We start from the raw sequence: 27,917 nt of genomic DNA, 5'->3' as shown, positions 1-27,917 counted from the left end.
AGGGCCTTGCAGGCCTGGTAAAGGGTTCTTATTTTATTCCTGGTGTAAGTGGAAGCTATTAGAAGGTTTTAAGTGAAGAAATTATAAGATTTCATTTAGAACTGGGGAAATATGTTCCACCTTTAATATGGAAAATATATTGAGGAGGAGAGGAAGTGGTCACAGGATATGAGTTGGGGACTTCAATTTATCTCATCCTAATAATGACAGTTCAATTCAGTGAAACACTGAAAAAGGAGAGCATATGAAAGTAATATGTTACCATCTTGTCATATTTTTATTTTAAGATTAATCTTCATTGAGACATAAAAGTGATTCTGCACTCAAAGGAATTTCAGAATTTGTGTAGGAGGTTTCACTGGGAAAGGAGGAAAATGAATCATCATGTATTAAATGGTTGGCTGTTGGTTTAATGGAGAGGAAAATATTGGGAAAAGGGGATCTTCATGTAAGATAGTTTTAATAATAAAGAACATTTAGTGGAGAATGGGATCCAGCCTGACTTCCCTGAAATCACCCCATAGAACTTGGGAAAGTGCTGGAATTGAGGTTGTCTCAGTTGAGTTGGAACCTTGTGTTCATCCCTGTGACTGGCAGATTTATCTTCTCAGAGCCTCTAGTTGATTATTTAATTAAACAAAGCAGTTCTACCCAATGGGTGGAGTAGAGTGTAAAAATAATCAATTTATGGCTCTATTAGTTGTAATGATATTATTCTGACATTTAGATCTCTTCAAAGTAGCTTTCTGGACAGTATTTTCATAGAATAACTAGAGGCCCGGTGCATGAAATTCGTGTACAGTTAGGGTCCCTAGGCCTGGCTGGTGATCAGGGCCAATCAGGTTCCCCACCTCCCTGCCTCCTCCTTCCCTTGCTCCCTCAGCACCCCACTGCCATGTTCCATGCCACACCCTGGTGATCAGCCCATGTCATAGTGAGCGATAGAACTCCTGGTCTCATGGTCAAAATTCCCAGGGAGTTTGCATATTAGCCTTTTATATATATGGATAGAGGTGAATGTCTAATGAAATGTCTTCAGTATCATAAACATTTACTCATATGCTCATATCCACTCACTTTATAAATATGAAAATGGAATGCTAGGAAGGGAAATGAACCAGACAAGGGTTTTTTATCCAATTAGAACGAGATGCACAGAGTAATCCAGATCACATGACTCCTGATTATGGATTCTCTCTATTAAGCCTACCTAGCTTCTTACATGTCCAGAGGATAATTACAACATATTGATATTCTTTCCTTTTTTCTCCTACATAGAGGCACCTATGAACTGGTTAGTTTAGGTAACTGAATAACTCTTCTGCCACCCTTTACAAAATAATAGAATTCCCTTTAGAAATAATGTATAAAAGTATATTTCTCAAGACTGTACTGAGTATGATGATGGCACCAATGGCTTGTCTCCAATGTGAACCATTCAATAGAGCTTTTAATTCAAGGACATCCAAAGACCTTGCTTATTTTGTTCTTGTTCATGGAGTAAAACAAATTAAGAGAGAGAAACTCATTCTATTTGTTGCTTTGATTTGAATATAATGGGATGAAACCATATTTTTAATGAACTAAAAAAAATGAAAATTAGACCACCTCAAAAGGGGTGTGAGCTGTTAGCCAAAGCCAATGAAGATCAGTTATTTAATAATCTATATTTGCCTTGTTTAAATTTTTACTTTTGTCCAGTTATATTACCAGCACCTTCTTTGATCCACTATAATCTCCAAATGAGGCCTAAGGGATGAATAAATCTTTGTTCTGCAGCTAAAGATCCCTCAGAAATATGTTTGGTTATGGAAATGAGTAAAGATACATGGAACTGTACATTCTCAAGTGAATACATTCAGCTTTTAAAATAATCTTTCAAATAATCAAAAGCACAACTCACATCACAGATGGGATTTCAAAGAAGTAGAAACCAAGACTGGAACTTAAAATTATACCAAGCTTAAAACAAAAGTAAACAAGCCTAATTAAGGGTCTATGTTTCTTGGACTGAAAGACAGGAAACTATTTCACAATCTTACAGTGTGAATCAGGATTCTCACGCCTTTCTCAAAGCTTTTCCACTTTTTACTTACAGCTCTTCAGGGAACACACGGGGTTTCATAGAGACAGAGCTTTGTAAACCTACGGCTGGAATTTTAGTTTGATATTTTAAGGAAAAAAGATGACTGGAAGTGGGAAATAAACCAAGCAAAGGGGAAAAAAACTAAATCAAGTTCTTATTTATAAATATATTGTTCACTTACAGCTGGCCAGATTGAGTTAAACAGAAAGATTGTTTCTATTGAACATGTGGGGAAAATATGGGTAGGTGGAGTGACTATGAAATTTCTTGCTCTTAATTCTGGATGATGCTACTCACAACATTTGTACTCTCTGTAAATTTCTCAAACTTTTGTGTTGCTTTTGGTGCATGTTAAAAATACAAATACAAACAAGAACTGCAGATATAGGTGTCTGTACTAAACAGGTCGGTGAAAATAACCATGGTTATGACATTGTTGGTTTATTGCCCTTCTGCACTACACTTCTAGAAAGATTTGTTTTCTGCTCTGAATCTACTCTTTTATATCCTCATGAGATAAATGGCTTGCCTGATCTAACAGAAACAGTCTATGGCATAAATTGACCTTCATACCTGTGTCCCACTCAGTACCTGCAGCCCATTTTCAATGTTATATTCCATCTTGCAACCAGCTATTGGGTTCAATATTCCATCTGACAGCCATTGGCATTAGAGTAAATGACAATGTGGCAAAAACAAAACAAAACACAGAAAACAAAAACTAACTGCTTAAAATGTAATAATGGCTGGCATGAATTTTGTTCTAAGTGGTAAGGTACACTGGATGAGAATCAGTGTCTGCCTCAGAAGTACCTTAAACAGGAGGGATAAATATCCTACTCCTATGATCTTGTCTACTCTACCTTATGTGAAATTCTGAAGTTGTGATGACTTTTAACAAACCCACCTGAAATGTTAGCAGTCTCATTTAGGGGGGTTGTCCACTGTATTCTATGGGAAAGAGGTCAACCTATGGTAAGACTGAGGCATGTGTTTGGAGGGAAAATAATGAGTGAGTAGGTGCTCATATCAGCTTTCAAAAAACATTTCAACACTATAAAATTAATTATAAAAACAGAACAATATTTACTTCTACTTGCTCTGTGATGTGCAGTTGTATTCCAGAATATAAAGGATGAGTATGGATGTTTGTGTAAAGTTTGTGTGTCTATGTGTGTGTGGTGTAGGTGTGTGTGTTAACCCTAAAAAGCTTAGCATATATTTATTAAATGAATAATTAGTTTAACTTTTGAAATATTAACTCATACCATGCTTCATTTTTTGGCTGAAACTGAATCATAAAACTTGATCCTCATTAAGGAATTACAATGGGTTGTTACAGAAGGAAATGGTGGGAATGAGGGTATGGATGAGATCAAAATAATAGTTATGCACATTTCCTATGCATGTGGCAAGACTTGTAGAGCTTCATAATACTCTTTGCATCTTTTCTAATCCTGATCATCTTGCATGGTATCCCATGTGGCTCCAAAAGGTTAAACATAAAATCTAACATGTCACTCCACCCACATCAGTTCCACAATTGCTAACGCCCATCTCTGCCTTTCTTGTTCTCCTTCACTTAGAATAAGAAGCTGTTCTCTGAGAATATGCATCTCTCTTGTAACTTACGTCTCCCTTTTTTTCTGTTTTCAAGGATGGGAGGAACAGTTTTATTGGACACCAACTGGGCGGGGTAGTAGAAGTGCCAAACAGCAAGGACCAACGGGTCAAGTCAGCCAGAGCCATTCAAATCACCTACTACCTCCAGACCTATGGCTCTGCCACCCAGGACCTCATAGGGGAGAAGTGGGAGAATGAGTTCTGTAAGCTTATGAGGAAGCTCCAGGAAGAGCACCAGGAACTCCAGCTCTACTCTTTAGCATCCTTTAGCCTCTGGAGAGACTTTCATAAGACCAGCATCCTGGCCAGGAGCAAGGTCCTGGTGAGCCTTGTGCTGATCTTGACCACAGCCACCCTCTCCAGCTCCATGAAGGACTGTTTGCGAAGCAAGCCCTTCCTAGGCCTCCTGGGGGTGCTCACAGTGTGCATCTCCATCGTCACAGCAGCAGGGATCTTCTTCATCACGGATGGGAAGTACAACTCCACCCTGCTGGGAATCCCCTTCTTCGCCATGGGTAACTATCCATCCTTGTGGTAATCGGATTCTTACCTGTTTGGGGCAAGGTAGTACATTTCTTGAATTCTCAGGTGGAAGTCGGATTTAATTTTGTATTTGTGTGTCTGCGTGATTCTGTACGATTTTACGTAGGGTGGGTCTGCTTCTCCTTATTGTGCCTCTCAGGAAATTATGGGCTGACCATTTTTCCATTTAGGTTGAAGAACTGAATGCTGTCAGATATTTTAAGTTGCACAATACTGTCATTTTCTACTCAACGTCTTTGAAAATTATAGGTCACAGATTATGGAGTACAGATTTAAGGAGATCCAAAACCTTCAATATTTTCAAACAAAATTTTATAGTTTGTATTTATGGGCATCCTCAAGTTGTTGATAACATTTTCATAGGATGGAAATTTTGAGAACTACTGTTATGTTCTCATCTCAAAGAACTTATTTATTAAATATTAAGTCATTTCAATTTTTTTTTGTTGGCAATATAATCCATTTCCCCACATCTATATAAAGAAAACCTTCCAGCTGCCACTTAAAAATATGTTCATCTCTGATGAAAAAATTAATCCTCAGTTAAGATTATCCCTTTTTGCAAGTTTTCTGCCAGACATACATAAATGGTCTAGAAAATGGTATGTGTGTGTATGTGTGGGTGTGTGTGCAAAAGACAAGATCAAGTCTTAGAAGAAAAGTGAGTGATGGTTCAGCAACAAAACTGATGGAGCTTATCAGAAAAGAGATGATAATGGGATAACTGTGGTGCTGCAAAAGAGTCCTGTCAGATGTGATATAATTCCCTACATGTAGTGATTTGGAGGGTGAGCTGTAAAAATGGCCTCTAGGTGGTGAACTGACATGAGCAAGAGAGCATCAACTCTAAAGTAATTGCTTTTCACTCCCCCGGTTAAAATCAGCTCTAAATTACAGTTCTATTGTTAGATGAAAAAGACACAGGAGTGTGGTCACAAAGTCCTCTAGGTGACCCGGGCCTTTTTGTTTTCACCTAACATGTGTTTTCAATAACAACGCTGAAAAGTGGATTCATACTGTAGGTGCTGAGACCAAACTTCTTTATCTGGAAACCCAACTTCATTGTGGTCTTATTAAGTTAGTTCATCTATTTGAGCCTCAGTAAAATAAGAATAATTATTTTAACATCTTTAAAGATTTGTTTTTTGAGCTTAATAGGCTATACCTAAAGCTAGTAGTGCACAGTAAACATTCAATAAGTATCAATAAATTTTAGTGGTTAAGCTGGTGTGTTGAGTGTAGAGAATTCAGTGATGAATAGGAAACAGCCCTTGGCTTCAGAAAATTGAAAATCTTCCTGTATTTTGGATATCATCTTTAAATGCATGTTCATCTTGTTAATAAAAAGGTTTTTTTCTTTTTCCCAAAGAGCTATATGAAAAGAAATTTCGCCAGTGACAAGGATGAATCTAGATTTGAACCATTTAATACTTGTTATGTTTTTTGAGCTCGGTCTCTTTACTTGAAATAATAATATCAGATTCATAAGACTCATACAGCATGAATCACAAATGAAACGTGACTCATTCCATATGATTTCAATCATATTTGGGATATACTAGTAAAACTGAAACTTATAGACACAGGCAACAGTATGGTGGTTACCAGATAGAAGGGGATTTGGGGGTGGTAAAAGGTGCCAAATGCATGATGATGAAAGATGTTTTGACTTTAGGTGATGGGCACACAATGCAATATACAGATTATGCATCATAGAAATGCATACTTGAAACCTATATGATCCTATTAACAAATGTCACCCAAATACATTTAATTCAAAAAATAAAAAAATAATAAAACATTAATCATTCAAGATTGGAAAATTAGAGCCTACTATGGCTTTTTTCTAAAACTGGTAGTAATAAAGAAGGCAATGGAAAAGTTAATTAGAAAAGTCTATAATACATCAAAATTTAAATTTCATACAAATAAGAAGAAAGCTTGTCTCTTGTGATGCTGAATTGCAACATAGGCTCTACAAAATCAGAATGGTGTTTCCATCCCTTAAAGAAATAATAAAAACACTGAAAGCCGTGATGAGGGAAAAGGCCTGACATTGCAACACACACTTCTCATACTCTTTTTCTCTCAGTGACTTTAACTCTGGACAGTATGACTTTTCTCTCATACTCTTTTCTCTCAGTGACTTTAACCCTGGACAGTGTAATGTGAAGAATTTAGGAAGCCTTTCAGTATTTCTGCAATTCAAACCCTTAAAATATACCAAAAGAAACTTTTTGTGCTATGTTCTGAAACATAACAATTGACATGCAAATATATACTTATCTAAATTATTTGCTCTGTCAAGGAGGAGGTTGTTTTGTTGTTTTATTTGTTTGTAAAGTAAAGATACTAAGATTGAGAACTAGTGAAATAAAAGGAATAATACCCAGCGCTAGGAAATCTGGGTTTTCATCTCAGCTTTTCCACTATCTTCATATGTTTTATTGCTCAAGTTAGTATAGTCTTTTGCCACTTTGTCTGAGTTCTTCATATATTAAAAGAAAGATTTTGAAGATCCTACAATATTATTCATTTCATTCTTTAACTGAGATTAGAATTTTATCATTCCTTTATAAAATCATTTAAGGTATATATTATCCTCAAATATATAATCTCCATTCTCCTTGTTGACTGCTAGTGTGCATGTTTTGGGGCAGGCATGCATGCAAAGCCTTAGACACACAAAGCTGTGAGACACAAAACGCACACCTCGATGAAGGTGGTGAGGCTGAATGTGATTTGAGCATCAATAAGTTGAGTTTGGCAGATATATATCTTCCAGCAGTACACACAGCATTGGTTAAACTAGTCTTTTAAAGGATTACAGATAACAAGGTATCAAAACTGTATAATCCAAAATCAGTTATGTGTAAAGGAAAGAAGTCCAATTCCTTTGGTAAGCCTCTATTTCTATTCCCATTTTCCTACAAGAATTTCTTTGAGGCCATGATCATTCGCTCTATTACTAGTATGTTCCAGGATTCCAACCATTCATCCTCATTAGAACTTATTCCTGTAGCTGAATAAATATGTCACTCTTTAGTCATCTTATTTTTGATTACCTCACTTCCTTCTGTACTGCATCTGCTTGTTCTTTTTTGTGATCATTCATCCACTTAATATACCCAAGGTCACTTCAGAGTCATATAGAGGTATATACTGTACCTCTATATCCTGCATTTTTAAAGCCTGTATCAATTTTTATATTTTGTCCTAGTGTCCCCATAAGTAAATTTATGTTTGTATAATTGCATATTAGAGATGTAGGTTTAGAAAAGATTATTTTAGGCATATGTATTTTCTCTAGAAAAGATATCAGAAAGAGAAATCCAGACTTATAATAAATTTTTAGAACCACCTTAAATTGCCCCATTTAACTACAGCCTAATGTCCTTTCCCTATACAAGCTTAAACTAATGAGAATGCCACTAATTTAATTTATAACCAGTTGTCAGCATTTGTTTTAACCGCATTTGCTTCATGTGGATGTGCTTTTTCTTTATGCAAGGAGAAATATGGGCTAATATTGGACACAAATGCCAAGCTGGTTCCTGCTTTATCTTGTTGGTCTTCTGTGGCTAGTTGCCAAGGATATTGGTAGCCTTGGTTCACTAATATTTTTGCTGCCCATCCTGAGTTTGTTTTATATTCTAGGAACCTTACTTCAGTCAGTTTGATGCCTCTGGATGCATGCAGATGACTTATTTTCTCACATGAACTCAGAGTTTCCAGATATGAGACTTATATTCATCATCTAAAACTGAGTTTCATATTCATTTATTTATTAATTTATTCAAATATTTATTGAGCACCTACTACCAGTATGTTCCAGATATTTTGGGTTCTATAATAAAAGGCATCAAATAGAATTCATCAAGTTGTTGCCTGTATGGGTTTTACATTCTAGGCCTGCACAGGGCAGGCATCAGACAAAAAACACATTTAATATAAACTACTAGAGGCCCAGTGCACATGGGGGTCCCTCAGCTCAGCCTGTGCCCTCTTGCAGTCCAGGAGCCCTCAGGGGATGTCCAACTGATGGCTTAGGTCCACGGACCTAAGGTGGCAGTCAGACATCCTTAGCACTGCTGCGGAGGTGGGAGAGGCTCCCTGGCTCAGGGCTTCTGGCTGAGCGGTGCTCCCCCTGTGGAAGCACACTGACCACCAGGGGGAAGCTCCTGCATTGAGCATCTGCCCCCTGGTGGTCAGTGCACATCATATCGACCAGTCGTTCCGCCATTTGGTCAATTTGCATATTGGCCTTTTATTTTATAGGATGTTATGTTATTGATAGTGATATAAAAATAAAACAGGATAATGGATCAAGAGCACAGGTGATCAGAGAAAAGCTTTTTTTTTTTTTTAAAGATGAACTTGAAGCAGAGAGCTAAATGAAATGAGGAAAGGGCCACATGGCAATCTCAGAAGAGAGTTTCCCTGACAAAGAGAGCTATACATGCAAAAGCTTTGAGATGAACCTTGCATGGTGAAGTTAAGAAAGAGAAAGAAAGAGAGTGTGGCTGGAACAGAGTGGGCAATTGTCTGAGTATTATGAGAAGGGGTTGGGGGGGTACTAGATAGCCAGGTCATATAAGGCACTGAGAACTTAGTACTTTAGATGGAATGCTATCTGAAGCATTTGAGACAAGAGAGTGTGATATGATTTAGACTTTAAAGCATCTTTAAGCTACACATTGTAGCTATTATGTTATAGCATCTTCCACTACAATATGGAAATTAGTCGGTAATAGAGCAAGAATGGTTATAGGGAAACTGTGTAAAAGGTTACTAGAAAATCTTCATGGGATGTAATGGTGGCTTGAAATAGTGTGGGAACTGTGACAGTTGTTAAAAGGGATTAGACTCAGGATACATATTTGAAAATAGAATTGACAGGATTGGCTAAAGGACTGGATATGATGTATTAGAAAAAGAAGAGTCAAGAATGACCTGAAGTTTTGAGGACTGAATATCTAGTAGAAAGAAGTTACCACTTACTGTCTTAGGGAGATTGTGGGAGGAATAAATTGTGGAAAAAATATCAAGAGTTTAGTTTTGCTTCTGCTAAGATAGAGATGCCTATTAAGCATCCAAGTGGGAAAATGTGGGGTTAGCTACATAAGACAGTATGGAGATTGGGTTCAGAAGTAAAATCTCTAAGTTGAAGCTGAAAATATAAATTTTGGATTCATCATGGCACAGCTCAAAATGAAAGACATGGATTCTAATGAGATGAACTAGAAAGATAAATACAAATGGAAAATCAAAGTCTGAAATCTGATCGTGGGACCATTCTAATGCTTAGAGATTGGGAAAATAAGCATGATTCAGAAAAAGACACTAAGAACAATCAGGAAGTGAGATAGCAAAAAAATCCAAAAAACAAAAGAGAACATCGTTCCAGCAGCCACCGAAAAAGTGTGTTTCTAGAAGAAGCACAGGATCAATTGTTCCAAAAGATGTTAAGAAATTGTGTCCAGTGAGAAATGAGGATTTGTTTTTTATGTGGCAATTTGAAGGTCATTAGTGACTTTGACAATATCTGCTTTGGCAGAGTGCTGAGGGTAATTTCAAGGGATTCGATAACACTTGGTGTATATCAAATGAATATGATGAGTAAAGATAATATTTTTCAAGGAGTTTTGCAATAAAGAAAACTACCAATGATTGCACGGTGATGGGAATGTGCAGTCAAGAAAGAACGCTTCATGGAATGCAGAGAGAGAAGGAAAGGACTATCATTGAGTAGGAGAGATGGGACTGGATTCAGAGCTCAAGTAGAGTCATTGGCTTTATATAAGAGCATAGACAGCTCAGCTACAATTAAGAAATGGAAGGCAAAATGTATGGACAGATCCAGATAGATTGGTACATGTGGAAATTTTTTTCTGTGGTTTCAACATTGTCAGTAAAATATTAAGCAAGTCATCAGCTGAGAATAAATTTGGGGAAGGAGGTGTTGATTTGAAGAAAGTGAAGGGAGTTTGAAAGAATCACTTTGGAAAATTGGAGAGTGAATTAAAGAAGAAAATTTAAGAGAATAACTAGGAAGCACTAAGCGTCCATTTGAAGTCTGTGTACATGAATTATCAAAAGAAGTCAGTTACCATGGCTGCTTAGTCCCTTCCCCTTCCCACCCAGCCTTATAGTATAGCTGTTTCAGGGAAGAGTTGAGTAGGCATTGAGATGAATTTGGTGAGAAAAAAAAGAGAGGGTTTATAGTGTATGTAGAGTGACTATATTAGAAGATTATGAAAATTATACTGGTTAGGGTTAGCTATACTACCTAGACCACGTTGCAATAACAAGTAATGGCTTTGATTTACATAGCCTAACACAACAAAGATTTATTTCTTGTTCATATTGGTGTTTGGAGTGGGTCAGGAAGCTCTCTCGAGCATTTCTTTATGAACAGGGAGTCAGGGATCCAGGATACCTCCATCTTGCAATTCTGTCTCCTCAGTTTGTGCTCCTAGTACAAAAAAGAAAAGTTAGAGGAATCATACCTATTTGTGACTGCACCCAAAGTTACATCTCATCATATTTTATTAGCCAGAATTGGACAATAGCCATTACCTAACTGCACCAATGAGTAGAAAAGGTGGAGAGCAAATGGATTATTTTACCAGCATCAATTGCCCCCTTTCACAGAAACTAAGCCAAGCAATAAAAGCAAGGATAATTCATCCTTCATCATCATCATCATAGTAAAAAGCTGATTGGGTCAAAATGTATTGGGTGTCAGAAAATTGCTTTAAGTTGGAGTCTGCACTATCTATTGCTGTAAAACAATCATGAAACTTTGTCACGTAAAACAACAACCATTTCATTATGATCATGCATTCTGTCGTCAGTAATTTGGTAAGGTCACAGTGGTGTCAGCTCTCCCCACCTCCAGAATTTCTAGAGTATCAGCTGATATGGTTTAAATAGCTGAGGGTGACTTGAATGTTGAGGGCTGGATTAATGGACTAGACCACCCCCTTCCAAGATGGATTCTTTGTTATGTGGTTACCATGTCTAGGATTTCTGAAGGACAATCTCGGCTGGAACTGTTGAATACTGCCATCTGAACATGGCATCTTCAGCATGGTGTTCCCAGAGTAGTCAGACTTCTTTTATGTTGGCTTCAAGAAAAGTGTTTTCCAATACTTCAAATAGTACTTGACCTAGGGTAGACAATAAATATATTAGGAATGAATAGATAAATGGTCTCATAGTGTTTCTCAAGTGGGTTATGATCTATTAGAGAGTCATTAAAGTAAATTAATGTATTATAATTCACATTTATATTTTATTTCAAGAATGAAGAATAAAAAGGAATAGGAAATATTAGGTGTTGAAGTAATATATTATTTTTGTGTCAAACTTTTATTTCAATTTAACATATACGTGTATAATAGATCATGATGTAAGTTGTATTTCCTAATGTGAGCCACAATAAGAAGTTTTAGAAAAATTACTCTAGAATCTTCTTTGGACTGAGGTCTTAAGCAGATTATGCAGATAAGTGGAGATTTATTGATGGGGAGAACTCATCAGAAGCATAGGTAGCAGCTCCACTTGGTTCTGATGGAGGCAGTATCTCAATTTAGAAAGGGGCAGGGTAACCAGGGACAGAAGGTGGCTCTTTGGGGGCACTTCTATTTCCCCAGGTGTGAGCCAAGAAAATAGCATATAGTGAGTCCTCTAAGTCTTAATGATTGGCTGAAGTTCTTTAATGATTATGTTATAATATTGGAAATGTTTCCCAACAAATTAATTTTGCCACAGGACCTATTTTACTTATGGTCCTTAAACCCATCAAAAGCCTTCCTAAAATAACCTCATTGCTGGAACAGAAATGACCTTATTATGATATCAAGAATCTTCAACTAGAGCTGTTATGCAGCCCATTAATTACAGCCACCTAGCTTTTGGTGACAAAGCTATTTCTTTTGGTGATAAAGTCATTTCCTTTAAAAAAGAGTCCACCAATGATGTGAAAATCCCTATGTTTAGAGACCTAGAGTCAGAAGAGTTGGAGTCCAGTTCAGTCCCTTCCTCTTACCTACCAGTGATTTATTCTTTCTGAGTCTACCATGTTTTCTCTTACAGAAGATGAGGAAGTCGGACTGGTTGTTCTTTAACATCTCTTCTACCTTTACTCTTTAATCAGAGAATCATTTATTTGAAGCGTACGCTATATGTCACCTCATCTAGATTTTGGCTCCTTGGGGGCTGGAACTGGTCTACTTGCAATCTTTTCCAGTGTCTAGTCCAAAGTGTGCATGGTATGCATTTTGCGAAACATTGACTTATAGATAGCTTTGTCCTGTTAAAGTTCTTATAACAAGAAAAGTCTAAACTTTTGGTTGTTTCTAGCTTGGATATCTTAATATCTATTTTTATGTTATTCTTTAGTTTTAATGTTTTATATTGGTCAGTTCTTCTATTGTGTATGTGAAATGGACCTCCTGAATCAAACATTTTTAATTAGTTCAGACATTGGCTCACTAACTGGTTTCTGTGGACTTTGAAGGAAGTGGGAAGGGAACAGATCTTGGCATAACAAGTAAGAAGTTGAATTTTATTTCAAGCATTTGAGGTTGAATTGACTATTATGTCATTTTTATTGTGTAGCACTGTCCAACATGAGTAGTAATTATATCCTGCCTCCTTAATACTCTGCATTTTCTTTGGAATCAACCTTCATTTTTGCACTTTTTACTACTAATGAGTGTCTTCCAGTGGTAGCTGAAATTTAGGAATGAGGAAGAGAACTGTTACATAATAACAGTTTGACTCAGAGTGAGAGGCATATGGACCCATTTTGGTGATCTTTTTTTATCTCAGGAGTAGTTGATATGCTAGTTTAGACTTTTAAAATGGAAAGATTGATAAATAAGCCATATGCTGCCTAATATGTTCTGCCCTTGCTTCTTATCTCGTAAAATCAGATAATAAATCAGACTTGAATATTTAAGCAGATGGGGAAATGAAAAAGACATCAATTTATCTAGCACATGGTAGAACTATTATATGCTAGGTACTACCACCTCTCTAGCATGGACATCTCAGCCTTCCTCGAATACATGCGTATCACACGCAAACTTAACTATTCTCATTAATCGGAGTTGACTTGCCACATCAGAACATACCAAGAAAAAAATATTACCGATGCAGGGAGCTGCAGTTGCCAATCAGAAAGGGATTTTCTGAGGTGCTCCATCAAGGCAAATAATGCAATTTAAACTCTTGAAACTTGAAGGGTAAAAAGCACCAAGGCTTATGCCATTGCTTTTTTTGAGAAAAGCAAAGTCTCATCTAGATTTAAAAAAAAAAAAAAAGTATTTAAAAACTGGAGACTTACTTCTTAGATTCAGTCATTTTTCAAGACCATATTTTCATACCCAGATATTTAATGAAAAGGAAAATTTGCAGAGAAACATAATATAAATCCTTTGCTGGTTTAAAGATCATAGAGGCCAGCCTTCAGCTTCCGAGAACTGAGGAATCCCTGGGCACCAATTCCCACCTGTCTTCCTGGAACACTGTGTTGTACGTACTGTATGCATCAAATAACCATACGTCATATAGTTTTTTGTCCAGACCACGGAAAAACTCTATTACTTAAACCTTGGCTTATAGATTTTATGTACTCTGAGAGTTCAACTTAATATAAAGAAGATGCTGCTATTATTCCTACTGCTTCCCACATTGCCTTGGCCTAAATGGGAATAAGAATATATCCTGGCCAGTGATTGTTTCCATTGTAAGTATAACATCCTAAGCTAAATATTATCTTTAGTAATATAAAACAGTCACGTATTAGTTAATAACATTTACTAATAGTATTTTAAATGATTTAAAGAAAATGCATAGAATATAACCATAATAGTTGATGTTATAATGAAGGAAAGGAAATACTTTTATCAGAGAGAACTAGGTATAAGATTAAGCTAAACTACTTTTTAGCAAAAAAAACCCACAAAAAAACAAAAACAAAAACACACACACACAAAAAAAAAAAAAAAAAAAGGGGGGGGAGAGAGGAGGAAACAGGTTAGATGGCTCATTTCATTGAGTATAACCTAATCAAGATGGCACACAGAAAAGAGAGACTGATGAAAGGTTCCTAACTTGTAGATTTTGGGTGAGTCTGTGAGGAACATAGTGTTGACTCATCATAATACTTAACAGTAAATCAACAAATTCACTCTATAATTTTACCACTCTCACCTTTCTTTCCTCTGTCCTGGTTAAGCAAGGAGGCAACTTTATATATTTAACTGTGTTGGCACAATATTCATGAATAACAAGTGCTCAATACTTATTACTTGAATAAATTACTAGTAATTTTACTAGGTCACAATGAAGATAAAGGTTATTTTTTTTATAAATGAATATAAATCTGTTATATGAAATTGTGTGTGTTCTTTTAAAAAATGTAGAACAATGGCTTTTACACAAAGCCATTGAAAGTGATGATACAATGAGGGGATTTCGGATTTCCAAATATGAGAATTTATCCTAAACATTGAATCTTTTGTTTGGTGCTTCATGCAACTTCAAAGTATTCCCAGGGCCATTTTATCATGAAACTTGCTTCCTTATTCATCCAGAAGTAATGAGGACAGCTGCTTCCGTTAAATAAGGAAATAAAGTCACTAGCTATTGATGCCCTGAATGGCAAGCTAGGACTCTCCTCACAGGTTCTTGTCCTGCAAAGTTTGAAGAATAAAATTCTTGGACTAAAATATTTTAAGCAAAAGTGTGGAAGTTTATTGCAAGTGTATACAAACTCCCCCTGGTGAGGGGTCCCCTCTCTGTAAAATGGGGAAAAAAATCTAGTTCCATGAATCTCTTTGTCTGGGTTTATAACCACTCATAGTTTCTTTGCTTGTTCATTCCACTTTCTAATTGAAACACTTTCCTTATGTTATGTCTCCAGTTCTTCCCTAATTGGCCACTTTCCCCTTTTCCCTGCATGGTATCAGTTTCAAAGTTTCAAAGCTCACCCAATGGCCCCCTCTTCTTCTTCTCCTTATCTTGTAACATTCTTGTAAACAATCTGGCAGCTTGTATCTGTATGCATTCCTCTCCCATGGACCCCGCTCCCCCCCCCTTTCCCTAACTGCCTCTTCTGTCTCTAAAATCCTTTCAACATGCTGCAGGCATTCTGGGAATCTAGGGAACCGGGTTCGAAACCCACGATGGGTTCTTAACTTTGCACAGCAAAGAATTCAAATGCCAGCCAGCACAGAGTGTAAAGTGAAAGTGAGTTTATTAGTGAAACAGTGAGACAGAGAGCTAATCCGCAGACAGAGCAGCCCCCCTTTAGCAGGATTTGCTTCCTTTTTTGAGGTTCCTTTATTTTAATCGGGGGTCGGGTATCCAAGAAGGGGGAGGGCTATTCAGGATCTTCACGGGAAGTGGCAGAGATTTCTCAGAGGGGTTTTGTGGACCATTTTGTGTCTTCATGCGGGTTTCCCTTCGAAGAAAAAATCAAAAGGAGCCTTCTCACTATATGCTATCCAGAAGATGCAGGCTCGAACACATATGAAGAGGCAGCTGCATCCATGCAATGTCAGTTTGAAGACCTCAATAAGAGAAAGGACACAAAGGAAATAGACACCCGCTTCACATGCGCCACAGATACTAAGAATGTGCAGGTTGTTTTTGCTGCCGTAACAGATGTCATCATAAAAAATAATCTAAAAGACTGAGGTCTCTTCTAAATTTTGCCGTGAATGGTTAAAACGCACCCTCAAACCAAATGAGTACTTATATGTGGATCTCTCTAGACTAGAGTCTTGCAGCAACACAGAATGTAGCACATGGCAAACACATCTGGACCTGACCAAAGTTGCTCTGTTTTGGTTTTTTTTTAACCTAAAAATGTGAAAGGTGGCCCTGCAGTGTGAAACGGCAGTGTTAAAGCTGGGCTCTAGTGTATTGATGATTTCTGTGCAAGCGTACCTATGCAAATGTATGTACACATGTATTTATAACTCTTGTTTTCCATATTACTTTTAGGTTTTAAGAGTCACAACATATAATGAGGCTAAGGGTTACCCTTAGGTGAAATTAGTTCATGTTGGATCAAGCTGGTCTCTGTTCAGTTTTAAGCCATAAATTCATTTGATCATGAAACTTGCTTCCTTATTTGCCCAGGAGTAATGGAGGGCAGCTGCTTCTGTTAAATAAGGAAATCAAGCCACTAGATATTGATTCCCTGAATGGCAAGCTGGGACTCTCCTCACAGGGGTTCTGGTCCTGTGGGCGAGAGTAGCCTTATTTCCTTGTTAAAGGTTTCTGTAGCTTTTATTGATTACAGCTGTTTCACCACATACCCTATTCTCAAGCATCCACAGAGCCAAGGTAGAAACCTGTATCATTCCATTTCCCCTCCCAGGTTCCTTGATTCTGTGAGCTGATCTCAACTTGAGCCTGGCGCTCCTTGGGATGCGCTGCGGAACTCCAAGCCGTGGTGGAAAGAATTGAGCCAGCAGACCCCTGGCTGTTCCGTCCTGCTCCTGACCGTGTACTTCATAGTTTTACATGACAATGTTCATAAAGATTGAGTGTGAGAAAAAATTCCGGAGGCTGAAAAAATGTTGAAAACTGCTAGTTCTCTACCATTTTATAGTGCCTCCTTCATAATTTAATGGAAAGTAAAACTAAACTTGAGATAAATTAAGTTTATTTTACAGCCTGGGTGGCTGTACTTTGTTCGACTGTTATATCCACATACTTCCTGTCATCATTTTACTAAAGTGTTTCTAGAGGTGTGATTTTCCACTTAAGACCTTGAGTTTCTCTGTAGACAAGCCAACCTATTTTTAAGATGCAGAAAATCTAAAGGAATGGAGGCAATGACATCGCAAGGTTGGCAGGGGAAAGTGAGTGAGGCTGCCAAAGAGACTCCAAAGGGTAGCATTATTTATAATTTTACTGTGTTCCAGGTTAGAATGTCTGTCTTACAGGTCAGGAAATTGTCTTGTAAAGGTACAGTGGTAGACCTGGATTCTCAATGAAAGGAGCCCATTAATTAAGTTGACAAGTGATAATATATTAGTCAAAAATCTCTCTTCTGGTAACCTTTTCAAAAAGTGGTTTACATATATCCCCTAACTAGTTTTTCTCTCTTGATATATATAAAAAAAAAAGACCAAGTATTACTGAGAAGGCTATGTGATGAGCATGAATTAGAACACAGTGATGTCTGATGAATTTCCTTGTTCCCTTTAAAGGGTGCTGCCAACATGCCCACCCATGACTCCCAGATTCAGTGTAATTCTCCCCTGGAAAGTTCTGCATACACAATACAGATGTTCACATGCTGGACCCTACCATTCTATGCTGGGCATCTTCTTTTGTTGATAAACTTTCTAGGATGAGTCCATATCACTATGTTAGTAAATGAACTAAGTAAATAGTGTTTCTGATGGCTCTTCCCTCTGTGGGCTTTTGATGATATATATTTTTTTTTTGGTTATGTTATTTATTCCAGTCTGTTTATCCCTTGGCCCATTCTGCTAATTCTTCATAATCTTATCCTGAGGGACAAAACGCCTAAAGCAGCAGCATGTTGTATGAGCACTTCTGTATTCCCCAACCCTACCCAACCACTACTACCAGTGTGCCATCTACTCACTCAGATCAGCACTGCTGTGTTCCTAGAGCAGTCTGTCCAAAGGAGACCCTTCGGATTAGTTGCTGTGTAGCTTCTAATTACAATTTCCCTCACATTCTACACTTGGACCAAACTGCTATATGCCCAAATACACAAGATTGCTTCATGTCTCATGATTCCCCCCACCCCCACTCCCCGCTCCAGATATTTCCTTTTTTTTTCTCCATTGTTTTGATTTCCAAGCCTTAAATGTCTTTTGCTCTATGGTGTTTCTTTACCAACTTCCAAACCCAAGAATGACTGATTTCTTGTTTTGTCTGTCCTTCTTTATATTCTATCTTCACTTCTATACTGAGCTATAACTCCTTCATTAGAAAGGATTTACTCTTTTTGTATCCTCAGCAACTAGTAGAGGGGCTGGCCCAATATAGGAAGTGTTTTAAAATTATTTTGGGGTTGACTGAATGAAGGACAGCTCTGGCATATTGGCCCACTTTGCATTACTGGCCTCACCTTTGGTTCCTTGTATAACACTTGAGCAGGTTACTCTACTAATACTAATTACACTAATAGATTTTCTTCTCTACCCTCTCTTCCCGGATTTTTGCACTAAAAAGCTAATTTTTATGGCCTCCATCACCCAGACTCCCTTGGCCTCTAGTTTTTTTCCTGCCCTTTTCCTCCTTATTTTGACACTATTTCTATGGCAACTTCAGCCTCTGACAGGCAGCCACTCCTCCATAGCTACAGTTCTTACTGAGCCCTGTTGATACTGTTTCCTCCCTTTCTTCCTTTAGACTCAAAGTGCGAACAGCTTCCTGCTCTTGATAGTCTGTGTGCACCTCAACATTCCTTGTTGTTGTGCTGGTGGTGTTATTTTAATGGCTCTGCCCATACTTCAGTAAGTAATCTCTCAATTAGGTATTTTTATTTATACTATCTGAGGGATGTCTATATCCTATTAATCCTCTCTATCTCTTACAAGATATGCTACAGCACCCCAATATCTTGTTGGATTTGATATCCTTCCCTGAAGTCCATCTGCTCGCCTTAAGTTCTTGCCTAACTCTTGCCAACCAACTTTCTTTTTGGACACGGGTTCCTACTCTCCACCAACCCAACTCCTGGCCCTCCTTAGACCTAGGAGCAGCCTGCATTTGCTTGTCTGAATTTGATTATTAACTGACACCTCGACCCCTGCTGCCATATTCTGCTTAACATATCGGACACCTTCAGTTTACAATATCCTTTGAACATTGTGCATTGTATCCACTTTTAAAGGCCAGCCTTGTGTCAGGATTCATTTCTCCCACTTTTATAATGTCTGCACTTTTCTTTTTAAAAAAATATATTTTATTGATTTTTTACAGAGAGGAAGGGAGAGGGAGAGAGAGTCAGAAACATCTATGGGAGAGAAACATCAATCAGCTGCCTCCTGCACACCTCCTACTGGGGATGTGCCCGCAACCAAGGTACATGCCCTTGACCGGAATTGAACCTAGGACCTTTCAGTCCGCAGGCCAATGCTCTATCTGCTGAGCCAAACCAGTTAGGGCTGTACTTTTCTTTCTCAATAAGTTGAACTCTTGAAGGCATGCAAGCTTCCTATGTAGACTTATTTTTGCATCATGTATGACTACTGTGATGTCTTATTTGCGAGAGATAAAAATGTAAATATCCATGTTTTTACCATTACCCTGATAAAACTTGGGGCTGCCATTAATAGAGGCTAAGCACTTTACAAAACCAGAAAGAGAAATTATCCCACTGGAGAATTCCATATTGCCATAATGATTTTTAGGTCATGGTGGCTATTTTCTTCCTTGTACCTAGTTTAAGCTAAAACTAGTTTGCTATATAATTGTTGCCTTATAGTCAGGTTTTCCAAATATATATATAAAAAGAGGCTGCCTGTCCTTGTTTTGTGCCATGGTGTCTGTGCTTTTGCAACTATAAATAACATTGGCTCTCATTTCTGGCACATAACACTGCAAGCTTCTATCTAATTTGCTGTCCATACTCACCCTGAAGTCATTTTCAGCATTGCTGCTTTCCAAGTATTTTCTTCTCATTGAGTATCTATGTCTCACTTTCCATAAAGCTATTCATTTTCCATTTTAAGGTTGACACATATCCTTCTACTGAATCCTTTATTCTCTCTAGAAACCCAATTTTCTATTCCTGAGTGGCAGTATTTTTAAATTTTATTTTTCCCTTATTACAAAAACAATACATAACATAGGAAAAATTTGAAAGAAAAAGAATGAATAAAACCACCATCCAGAGATAGTTGTTGATAAAAATTTAATGTATATCTTTGACTACAGCTATAGGTAGATAAATATGTAGCTACTAGAGGCCCAGTGCACGGATTCGTGCACTGGTGGGGTCCCTCTGTCTGGCCTGTGCCCTCTCGCAATCCTGGACCCCTGGGGGATGTCAGAGAGCTGGTTTCAGCCCAATCCCTGCAGGCAGAGGCGGTTATATTATTTATATTATTATGCAGCATTCCTTTTTATTGAATAACTCAAGAATTTCCACACATACAGAAAACGTTAAAAAACAGTATTATATTATTTTTAATAGCTATATGATAAAACTTGTGTGAATACTGCTCAGATTAAGAAATAGAACATCACCAGCATTCCAAAAACCTTTGAATATCTCTTTCTATTCACACTCCCCTCCTTTGCAATAAACATTATCTGGACTTTTAAGATAATCAGCTCTTAGCTTTTCTTTATAGTTTCACTACCTATGTTATAATGTGCATACAAATATATGTTATTATATCTTCTTCATGAACTAAATATTTTATCAGAATAAACTGATTTTATATCTCTAGAAATGCTTTTAGCTTTAAAGTTTATTTTCTATTAATATAGCTTCATCAAAATATTTTCTTCATATTTAAGTATATGTTTTTGTATTCTTTTAGTATCAACCTTTTGGTTTTCTTAGATTTTCTATGTGTCTTACATATTGTACATAGTTGAATGTGAAAATTTTTCCAGTATGATGGGAAAATTTTTGTCTTTTAGCTGAAGAACTTAGTCGCTTTAATGTAATTTCAGATGTCTTTGGATTTAAATCTACCGTTTTATTTTGTGCTTTCTATTTGTTTCACATGTCCCACATATATTACTATCTATATATTTTTTTCACTCTCTTTTTGGTCATCTTTCGGATTGACTTAATAATTTTTATACCTTTTTCCCTTTTACATGTTTCTGATTTATGTGTTTGCTTCTAATTTTGTGATTGATCTAGGGGAATTATAATAATCATACTTATCAAAGTCTGAAATTTATTAAAACTTTCGTTTTTCTTCCTTATGTAATAAAGAAGTTAGATCATTTAATCTTTATTTAGACCCCCTTGTGACTTATATTTTATTACTGTTTATCATTTTAATTCTAGTGTTACTATTTACATCACTAGACATTTTTTTTTTTAAATGTATAGTTCATGGTCTTTTTCATTTTCTCACATACTACTTTTTTGATTACCATTTTTTCTTGAATCTCAATTTTTTGGAGGTGGGGCCTTTGGAGGTGATTAAGCCATGAGATTGCAGCCTTCATGATTAGGATTAGTGTTCTTATAAAGAGCATAGAGAGCTAGCTCCTCTTCTCTACCATGTGATGAACACAATAAAAAGGGGTCATCTATTTAAATATACCATATTACAAAGTGAAGGAAATACATCATCTTTTTGTTTAAATATTATCTATATGGTACTGTCACAAATTTACGTAGGAACTGGGTAAAAATGCCATTTGGTTTACTCCCAAGTGTTTGATATTTCTGATTCATTGTATTTCATAAATACAAAACTAAAATTACCCTTTTATACTAGGTTCTAAGATTAGAATGACACATTAGCCTAGATTATCATAATATTTAGAGGTTCATTTTTTTTTTTAATTTGAACTTCATCAGCCTTTGAGCTGTAAGCATAGCTAACTACTTAATTGGTACCTTGCTACATTCTTTATTTTTTCTTAATATGGTAAAATAACTTTAGGCATTTACCAAAATTTTATTCTATTACACTCAAAGACTGAGTTTTGATATATGGTTGCACTATAAAAAAATCTAAATTTGGAAATCCCAGTTATTTGCCCTTCAAATCTTGAAATACTAAATGCACCTTCCCGAATAGAAAAAAAAAATACACATATTTTATAAAACTGTTTTAATGTCATGCTTTTATACTGCTTTCAGGATGCCTGTCTGGGCTGTAGGAAAACTAAATATTCAAACTGCTGAAAATTAAACTTTTCTCTTCTGAAATTCAAAAACATTTTCATAAATTTAACATTGGCATTATAAGACAGAATGAAAAAAACTTCCTTTAGTCTTCTTCTTTTATTATGCTAAAACTAATTTTTCTGTTGCAGAAACAAGCAAAAAATAAAAATAATTCACAAACTTTAGTATCCAAACAACGTTTTACCTTCCTCCATTTTACCTCTTACATAATTCTCTTGCTTTTGTATGTTATTTATTTTACTTAAAAATATTTTTATTGATTTCAGAGAGAAGAAGGGAGAGGGAGAGAGATAGAAACATCAATGATGAGAGAATCACCAATTAGCCGCCTTCTGCACACCCACTACTGGGGATGGAGCCTGCAACTTGGGCATGCGCCCTGACCGGAAATTGAACCATGACCTCCTGGTTTTTGGGTTGATGTTCAATCACTGAGTCATACCACCTGGGCTATTTTACTTCTGTTGTCTACATTATTTTATTCTAACTTTTATAAATATGTAATCTATATAAGTATTCTTCCAAATGTACCTCTATATTTAATTATGTTAATTTACTTTAATTCAATTACATTTAATTCAATTCCATTATCAAGGCATTAAGGGCTTATTTACTCTCAGCTGCCAGGTACATAATATATATTATTTTATAGTCCTTTTAAAACATTTTCAAAATTATTTATCTTGATAGGCATTGGATCCCCTCAAATATAATATAATCTTGCTTAAAAGTAGATTAATGAGTTAATTCATTATTTCATTCCAAATTTTTATTGAGCATGTATTACTGCAAGGGATTATGCTGTGTAGTGGAGGGAAAGTGGTAGGCAAGACCGATGTGATCCCTTCATTCATTGAGGTTAATCTTTCATTTTTATACATATGGAAAAAAAATCAGGACTGATTTAGGATACAATCTGATATATTTTGCAGAGATAAAATAGTAAGCACCAAAAAGGGGCCATGAAGGAGAAAGATCAATTGTGATTGATTTATTGAAGAAAATTCAAGGGGAGGTGGGACTTAGACAAAGCTTCTAATTAGAGATGCTGATACAGACATTTTTAATAGCTTCCCTGCCTTACCAACCACCGAAAGCAACCCAAGAGTCACAACCCCAAGCCATAAATTGAGAATATCTGCTATATTGGAATAAATTAAGAGAGAATGAAAGGCAACCTGTATCCAGCTCCTTGGTTTTAACATTCCTTGACTGCTAAGTGTCATAATTCTGAGAAGAGCTCAAACCATCCTTCTATTATTAGAATGACATGTAGAAGCCGAGGCTGGTCTTGGGAGAAGTCAGAACAATGCCCCATAAGAACTCAGTCTAATGTAAAATGTTAGGAAAATGGAGCAAAGGAAAGAGTAGTCTTTCTTGGTGAAGGAAGGCCTAGGTGAGGACTGGAGGGGAGCAATGTGGATTATCCCTCACCTAGGGAGCCCATCTTCTCAGGAGGGTCTCAGCAAGCCATTGGACCTCCTGAGTGCCAAAAGCTAAATGAAGATGCTGGACCAGGATAGAGGACACAGAGAATTTAGTGAGGGAGGTTCTAAGATGTACAGCTCAAACTGAACCTTGAAGATGACAAATCTCACTTCTGCTGACACCCTCTCCAGTTGCTCTAATAGAATCGCCTCCCTTCTGTAACCAGAGAGGTGCCAGCTCATAGAATGAAGGAGAAAAGAATATAAGCAAGATGCAGATGATGGAATTCTACCAGAGGAGTCATTTATCACAGAAAATGAGAAATCTCAAAGCATACTCCATAGAAAATACAGTGATTACAAAAAATGTGAAAAATAGACAAAAGAAAACAGAAAAACTAAAGAGACAGCAAAAAAGAAGAAAAGCAAGCTGGCAGAGCTTCCGGGGGAGGGGAGAATAATGGAAGGAAAATATTAAAACTATTATTGGAACAAAATACAAAATAAAGAAGAGTGAAAATACAGAAACACAGCACAAACTTGAGAATATCACACAAAATGAAATAAAAAAGAACAAAAATAGAAAAGCAATTAGAGAGATGATTAATATAGAGACAAACGGATCAACATAATGATAAGCTGTAATTCTGAAGAAAAAACGTAGAAATATGGATCAAATAAAATATTCATAATTATCTCAATTTTCTTTCAAGCATTAATATTAAAGATAGATGATCTCTGGTGACTAGCTCAGGGAACAGAGCTAACATGACCCCTTCTTGAAATAGAAGCTCCTTTACAAAATGTCGTTAAAAAAGAATCTAAATGTAAAGAACTCAGAATTGAGAAACCATGATAAAACTATTTAAATATAGAACCAAAGATACAAATTCCTATAATTACAGATATAGAATTGAATGCAACTATATAAATCTCAAAATTGTAAAACATTGGGTATCCCCAAAAATGTACACACACACTTTGAATAATTATAAAGACAGTGTTTATTAAAATATATTTCATTTTCAAAATTGAGCTATAAGCTATTAAAGTGCATATACATTTTGGGGGACACCTTCTGTATAATAAACTAGGAAGGAGAAAAGAATTGTGTGTACCTCTTGCCTTTCACAATGGGGATTATACAGAGAGTGCTTAGTGTTGAAATATGAAATTTTATAAATGAGCTGATATATTAACTTTCATAACTTTTTATCATTTTTATTTAGAAGAATTATTTAGAAACTTTATAATTATAAGCATGTCACATGAAGTTTAGCAATTTATTTTGAGGAACATATTTAAAGACAAAATGTGATATTCCATTAAGTTACCAAATCATTCAGCATTTGTCATTGATGGCTTAATCATCATCCTATCTAATAAAGAGTGAATGTGCTAATTGACCCTCACACCATCACAAAGATGGCAGCTCCCATGGCCAATAAGGAGGGAATATGCTAATTGACTCTCCCACCCTCAAAGTTGGCAGCACCCACAGCCAATAAGGAGGGAATATGCTAATTGACTGCCCTGCCCTCAATGATGGTGGCGCCCACAGCCACAATATGGTGGTGCCCAGTCGCCTTAGCCCCCCAGCTGCCCAGGACCGGCCCAAGGTGCAGGCAAGCCTCGGATGGCGGCTGCCCATTTGCCCAGGGACAGCCTGAGGCACAGGCAAGCCTCAAATGTTGGCTGCCCAGCCACCCATGGCCGCCTGAGGCTCAGGTAACCAGAGCCGGCCAAGGCTTGCACTGCCAGCAGTGGCAGCAGCAGAGGTGTGTTGGGGCATTGCCTTCCCCTGATCGCCAGGTCGCCTCCCACCCCTGAGGGCTCCCGAACTGTGAGAGGGGGAAGGCCAGGCTGAGGGACCACCCCCACCCCAGTGCATGAATTTTCATGCACCTGGCCTCTAGTTAGCATAATAATATCCATTTCATAGGGTTACTTTGAGGGATAAATGAGAAAACATATATAGTATTTAACATAATACAAGGAATATAGGAAGGTTGAAATAACTAATAGCTATTATTATCAGTCATTAATATGGATAAGTAATCACAATAAATGTTAACATTTATTAAACTTTGATATGCCACTGTTCTAGGTAAATTAAGTCCTTTAATATTCAAATAAACTATGAAGTGGACACTGTTATTGTCCTCATTTTTACATGAAAGGAATTGAGATAGAAGAGCTTAAGTTACTTTTTCAGATTATACACTAAGTGAATAGAACAAGATTTCACACTAAAGTAGAATTTTCTTGACCACTAGGTCATACTGCCTCTTAGTAGGTTAGTAGTGCCCTGCAGTAAACAGGTGTGAGAGTGGTAATAGAGTAAGAATTGTGAGTAGCAGTGATAGCAGTAGTGATGGGTTATATTTGGAGAAATGGAAAGAAGCGTTAGGGCATCAAATCTCTGAGTGGATTAATGAGGAGACTACAAAACATGGAAAACTCAAAAGAAGAAAAAGAAGGAGGAGGAGGAGGAGGAGAAGAGGGAAAGGAAGAGGAAGCTGAAATGGAAGAGGAAGAGGAGAAGGAGGGAGAAGAAAGTGACAAGGCCAACTTTAATCATTTCCTAATTTCCCTATTTCTAGTTATATCAGTAAATTAAGAACTTAAAGAAAAGTGTAATTTTGGAAGTTCCCCAGGCCACACAATACAATTGTTCTGTAGCTGACAGGCCAAAGCAACTTTACCCTCATCGGCTTCATTATGTTAGCTGAAGGGGAATAGAAGTTCTAAAATTATCAATTAAAAGATACATGTTTGGTTAAGCTATCTTTCCTTTTCCTTCTCTTTCAGTATGTTTTTATTGTATAAACAAAGTATGCTATTTATAGAAAAACTTCAAAGTAAGAATGAAGCAAAGTCTAAAAGAAGTCATTCTCATTATCTATTAATTATATTGTCTAAAGATAATGCTGTATAATCCAGCCAGAGAAAGACAAATACCATATAATCTCACTTAAATGTGGAATTTAATGAACCAAATTAATGGGCAAACAAAATAGGACTAGAGGCATGAATGCATGGAACAGACTGACAAACATCAGAGGAGGGAGGGACTGGATGAATGAAGGTGAAGGGATTAGCCAAAGAGCATATATGGATGACCCATAGATACAACAGTGTGGTGAGAGCCAGAGGGAAGGTTGGCAGGGACTGGGTGGAGGTGGGCAAAGGTGGGGGTGGGGGAATGGGGACATCTGTAATAGTGTCAACAATAACAATAATATTAAAAAATATATATCTGTAAGTATGTTTTAGTTATCTCTTGCTGCCTACCTCAAGACTTAACAATTTAAAATAACAATTGTAATCTACAGTTTCTGGTTATGGCTTAGCTGGATCTTCTGTTTCAGGATCTCTTATTAGGCTGGAATTAACTTTTAAACAGGGCAGGATTCCTCCCAAGCTCACTCAGTGATTGTTGTTAAGGTTCAGTTCCTTGCAGACTGTTGTTCGGAGGGTCATAGGTCCTCATTAAGACTTGGCCAGATTTTCTTGGTTCCTTGTTACATGGAATTCTTCAACACAACAACATCCTTCATGCAGTCTGTGAGCAACATGGAAGCCATAGACCTTTGTAACCTAATAACACAAGTGACATTCCATCACTTTTATTCTAGTTTTACTATTATTATTATTATTAATACTAGAGGCCTGGTGCACAAAATTCGTGCATGGAGGGGGGGCGGTGTCCCTCAGCCCAGCCTGCACCCTCTCCAATCTGGGGACTCCTCAAGAGATGTCCGACTGCCCATTTAATGGACAGTCAGACATCCCTCTCACAATCCAGGACTGCTGGCTCCCAATTGCTCGCCTGCCTGCCTTCATGATTGCCCCTAACCGCTTCTGCCTGCCAGCCTGATCACCCCCTAACCACTCCCCTGCCAGCCTGATTGATGCCTAACTGCTCCACTGCCAGCCTGTTTGCCCCTAATTGCCCTCCCCTGCAGGCCTGGGTCTCCCCTCAACTGCCTTTCCCTGCAGGCTCAGTTGCCCCCAACTTCCCTCTTCTGCTAGCCTGGTCACCCCTAACTGCCCTCCCCTGCAGGGTTGATCTCCCCCAACTGCCCTCCCTTGCAGGCCTGGTCCTTCCCAACTGCCCTTCCCTGCTGGCCTGATTGCCCACAACTGCCCTCCCTTGCAGGCCTGGTCCCTCCCAACTGCCCTCCCCTGCTGGCCATCTTGTGGTGGCCATCTTGTGTCCACATGGGGGCAGGATCTTTGACTACATAGGGGCAACCATTTTTTGGTGTTGGAGTGACAGTCAATTTGCATATTACTCTTTTCTTAGATAGGATAGAGGCTTGGTGCACGGGTGGGGGCC

The 27,917-nt window shown here is 37.3% G+C and overlaps 1 protein-coding gene across 2 annotated transcripts in view; it reads left to right on the top strand.

The window, feature by feature from the left end:
• PTCHD4 (patched domain containing 4) overlaps positions 1-27,917 on the top strand; it is a gene marked incomplete at both ends in the record, with an annotated part of 167,498 nt that overhangs the window by 51,719 nt on the left and 87,862 nt on the right. For both annotated transcript variants that reach the window (XM_079781583.1, XM_079781582.1), the window contains one exon: positions 3,744-4,224. In XM_079781583.1, coding sequence (XP_079637709.1) covers positions 3,744-4,224 — 481 coding nt within the window. The remainder of the gene's footprint in view (positions 1-3,743; positions 4,225-27,917) is intronic.

The sequence above is a fragment of the Cnephaeus nilssonii genome (genome assembly GCF_951640355.1).
Source record: "Cnephaeus nilssonii genome assembly, chromosome: 9".
NCBI classification, from domain to species: Eukaryota; Metazoa; Chordata; class Mammalia; order Chiroptera; family Vespertilionidae; genus Cnephaeus; species Cnephaeus nilssonii.
Note: the sequence above shows the minus strand (reverse complement) of the source record. Positions and strands in the feature narration are given on the sequence as shown.